Source organism: Dichomitus squalens (assembly GCF_000275845.1).
Source record: "Dichomitus squalens LYAD-421 SS1 unplaced genomic scaffold DICSQscaffold_48, whole genome shotgun sequence".
NCBI classification, from domain to species: domain Eukaryota; kingdom Fungi; phylum Basidiomycota; class Agaricomycetes; order Polyporales; family Polyporaceae; genus Dichomitus; species Dichomitus squalens.
Window position 1 is genome coordinate 101,452 of NW_006766930.1, and position 3,551 is coordinate 105,002.

The 3,551-nt window shown below is 48.8% G+C and overlaps 2 protein-coding genes across 2 annotated transcripts; one reads left to right on the plus strand and one right to left on the minus strand.

The window, feature by feature from the left end:
- Positions 1 to 453: 453 nt before the first annotated feature.
- DICSQDRAFT_149527 (UbiA prenyltransferase) lies at positions 454 to 1,578 on the minus strand (the record flags this gene model as incomplete). Its single annotated transcript, XM_007369382.1, has 6 exons — positions 454 to 745; positions 805 to 901; positions 955 to 1,043; positions 1,129 to 1,216; positions 1,288 to 1,440; positions 1,497 to 1,578. 6 exons carry the CDS (start codon positions 1,576 to 1,578, stop codon positions 454 to 456), a joined length of 801 nt encoding a protein of 266 aa, XP_007369444.1.
- A 694-nt stretch (positions 1,579 to 2,272) lies between these two features.
- DICSQDRAFT_173560 (uncharacterized protein) lies at positions 2,273 to 2,978 on the plus strand (the record flags this gene model as incomplete). Its single annotated transcript, XM_007369383.1, has 2 exons — positions 2,273 to 2,490; positions 2,552 to 2,978. The coding sequence occupies 2 exons, from the start codon at positions 2,273 to 2,275 to the stop codon at positions 2,976 to 2,978; spliced, it is 645 nt and encodes a 214-aa protein (XP_007369445.1).
- Between the last annotated feature and the right edge of the window lie 573 nt (positions 2,979 to 3,551).

A 3,551-nucleotide genomic window follows, 5' to 3' on the forward strand; every position in this document is an offset into this window, starting at 1 on the left:
CTGTCACGAACCGCCCTCACGGCGCTATGTTTCCTTTTCGATTCGGACCACTGCCTCGTACGTTTCCTTATTGTTCACTACTCGCTACGGTTTCCCTTTGTCCACACACGGACAATAGCTCCCTTTGTTCCCACGTCCGCTATTGTCCTACACCCCTTGTACTCCGTACCCATGGCGACGCTATTGTTCTCTAGCGCCCATTGTTCGTTCCTTGTATATAGCTGGATCCCTTGCTACCTGGAGACTCTAGTTTCGACCTCTTGTCTCCAGGTAAGCCATCGTGTATTTCGCTCTGTAGATACTTCGCTCAATACACTACTTGTCTCCAGTCCTGCCTGTTGAGCTCCGCTCCAGTCTCACTGCGATCAGAGCTCGTCGGCGCTCCTGCCTGCCTCGCTCGTCTCCACTTACTCGCTCGACAGTCAGTCGTAACAGATACACATGAGACAGTAATCAAGAACTCACTTTAAATTTTGCGTGGTGATCTTTAGGGTCCGCCTCATCCCACGTTGTAACTTGCCACATCATATGGACCAGTGTACCTCCACACAAGAGGATTGAGAAGCCTACACCCAAACGAAGCTGATATCCGGCACAGACAAGGCATAGCAACATGATTGTCGCTATTGACACCAATGCTGGGCGCGTGTGTTTCCCAAATAGCAAGGCGGTTGACCTGACACCGACACGACTATTGTCTGCCCAATCCTGGCATGCGTAGATGGTGTCAAAGATTATGGTCCAGCTGGTGTAGGGAAGGTACTGAGTGAAAGACTTTATAGTAGAAACACGTGAGGTACGTACCAGACACCGCCGGCATAAAGCACCCAGACCGGGATAGGAGGGAACATCCCAGTAATTGTTGTCCATGCCACAGGTATACCCCAACCAAATGTAAGACCTATGATACTCATAGAAAATAGATCATTCTTCGAGAGAGGACTAAGGACATACCGAGCCAAGCTTGAGGCCACCATGTCCATCGTTTCATCAAGGGATACAGGGCGGAGAGCGGAAAGATGCCCAATGCGCCCAGCGAGAAGCTTGCGAGTTCAATCCAATTTAGCTTCGGTATGCGGGAATCGGAAGAAACCTCACCTCAAAGGGTTACAGTAGGAAAGGAGGTACAACAGAGATAGCAGAAGTGCACAACAAAGTGTCCAAGCCCCAGATAACGAGACTTTTCCAGCAGGTAGAGACCTGTCCTTCGTCCTAGCTGTGTATAGCAACAATCAGTATCCTCTCATTTCACGTATGTATGTCTGACTGGCATGGCCTGTTACTGACCAATCTGACGATCAAATTTGACATCACAAATATCATTGAGAACACATGCGGCACTATGCAGTAGCATAGACCCTAGGCCAAATAGAAGAAGGGTAGTAGTAAAACACGCTAGCGGCAATGCCACTACACGGGCTGCAATCGTCAATCCCCAGGCTGTTGGCATGTTAGCAGCAATGCGCGGCTTGGCATGAAATAGAAATCTTACATACCACAAGGCCAGAACAAGAGTGTGTTACCCAAGAAAGGTTTGTGCAGCCTAGTAAGTTCGAAGTAGCCGTGAATGCAGCTCATAAGTCCGTGATTCGCCAATACTGCGGCATGCACCAGTAGCCTTTATACTTTCCCGAGCTATAATGGCGCACTCCTTCACCCATTTTCCAGGCGCATGCCAGGCACGGCATTCACTTTCGCCAAAGCAGATCTATTCATGGATGTAGCAAGATCACATTGGTTCTCACAGAGGACTACTGCGCCAACTTTGGGTTACAATCCTGAGAGGGCTCCTCGGACAACATGAGTAAAAGGTTAGGTTGTCTACCGTTAAGCTTGATATGAATGGGTGTAGGCTTAACTACTGCAAGCTCGTCTCAGGGCACATACTCGTGGAGAATATTAAATGTGCGCTGAAGAACTGTACCGCCCGGGAGTATCAGAACGTATCGGATCAAGACATCGCACTTCTGGTGTCCCGGATACCCAGGTGAATGACCGCCCAGTCCAGCGCCATCAAACTTCCTGGATTACTAGAGGTGCGGCCCGGAATCTAAGGAAGACACTGCCATGTCTGATGCTCACCTCGTCTAGGAGTTGACAACAATAGGTTACATAGTGAGCTTCGGAGAAGTCGGTTTCTATTAGAGTCCTTATGCAGCAGTGCCAGAGGTCATGTCCAGCCCATGCTCACGTCTTAAGTTGAGTCAGATAGCGCGAGGGTGGCATCCGTTGAGCACCCCCATCCTAAGCTTTATTGACTTGAATCCCTCCCATGTCGCGCACTTCTACACATCACTATGTTTCCCTCCTAATTCCTTCCTTCAATGCACATGCCGACGCCCTGGTATTCCGTCCTTACAATGGAAGAGACGATGCCTGGGCCAGCGTCCCCAATCGGGAACTTGAAGAGCGCATAGCTGTTGCGCGAGCACACTGGGTGCCAGTCTTGGCTTCCTTGGATATTAGACCGTCCGATGTTGTGGGCTTTTGGTGAGCTCTTGTATTTGCCACCCTGATTTGTTTTGAAACCCACACAAATACGTTCTCTTAGGCTTACTGGATCTAAGTTGTCCGATCTCATCAATTCCATTGCCGTGTCAGCTCTCGGGTATACGCCACAGTTCTTCGGCGGATACTTCGGCAACGTCTCTATCGTCCTCGACCTCTTACTTAAGAGTGGCGGAAAGGCTCTCATTGTAGATGAGACCTATCTGCCCGCCGCTTCCGCCGCATCAGCTACCACTACCATTATTGTTTACCGCTCTTTGGATTATGATGAGCTCTCGCAACTCGTTGTCAAGGTGCTCTCGGGTGGTCGAGCGCAAGATCTCAAGCTCTCAGAACCCGAGGTCTCAGTTGGTCCAGACGACATCGCAGTGCTCTTTCATTCTTCAGGGACGACCGGTGGGCTTCCGAAGATCATTCCCAATACGTTTGATAAACTCGGGGCTGTGAAGACAAGGATTAGATCCGACTAGAGTCGAAGCAAGATCTTCAGTCAGTAAGGAAAGACTATATTGCAGTAACCAACTGTACCTAGAGTCAAAGCAAGACTACAAAGATTAAGTAAGTAACTACAAGTTAGAGATAGATATAACGAAGTACTCACTCTTCAGTCAGTAAGGAAAGACTGAAGAGGGAGGACGCAATCTGAAGTCCTTATATACTACAGAGAAGTGTCCATGACTAATCGAAGAGTGGTTAGTCACATGTACCATAGTGCGATGAATAATACAATGACAAAAGAATTGCAACATATCGCACCATAGGATGAGTAAGAGATGAGTAAGGCATAGACCTGTCTAGACCGTTCTGGAGTAGTACGGATTGTCCTAGACAGTACCAGAAGAGTCCGGAAGCATAGCTATAGTACACGAGCAGAGAGTCCCAAATATGGTAACATACTACATAAGCGACTACAGCTAAGCGCTAGGAGACGCATAGCCTCGTGTAGTCCGGACCGGATAAGTCCAAGTTCAACACTCCCACTCAATCTGTACCTACGGAAGAGCGTTCAGTGTCGAAGACCAACACCTTCACAGAACTTCTTG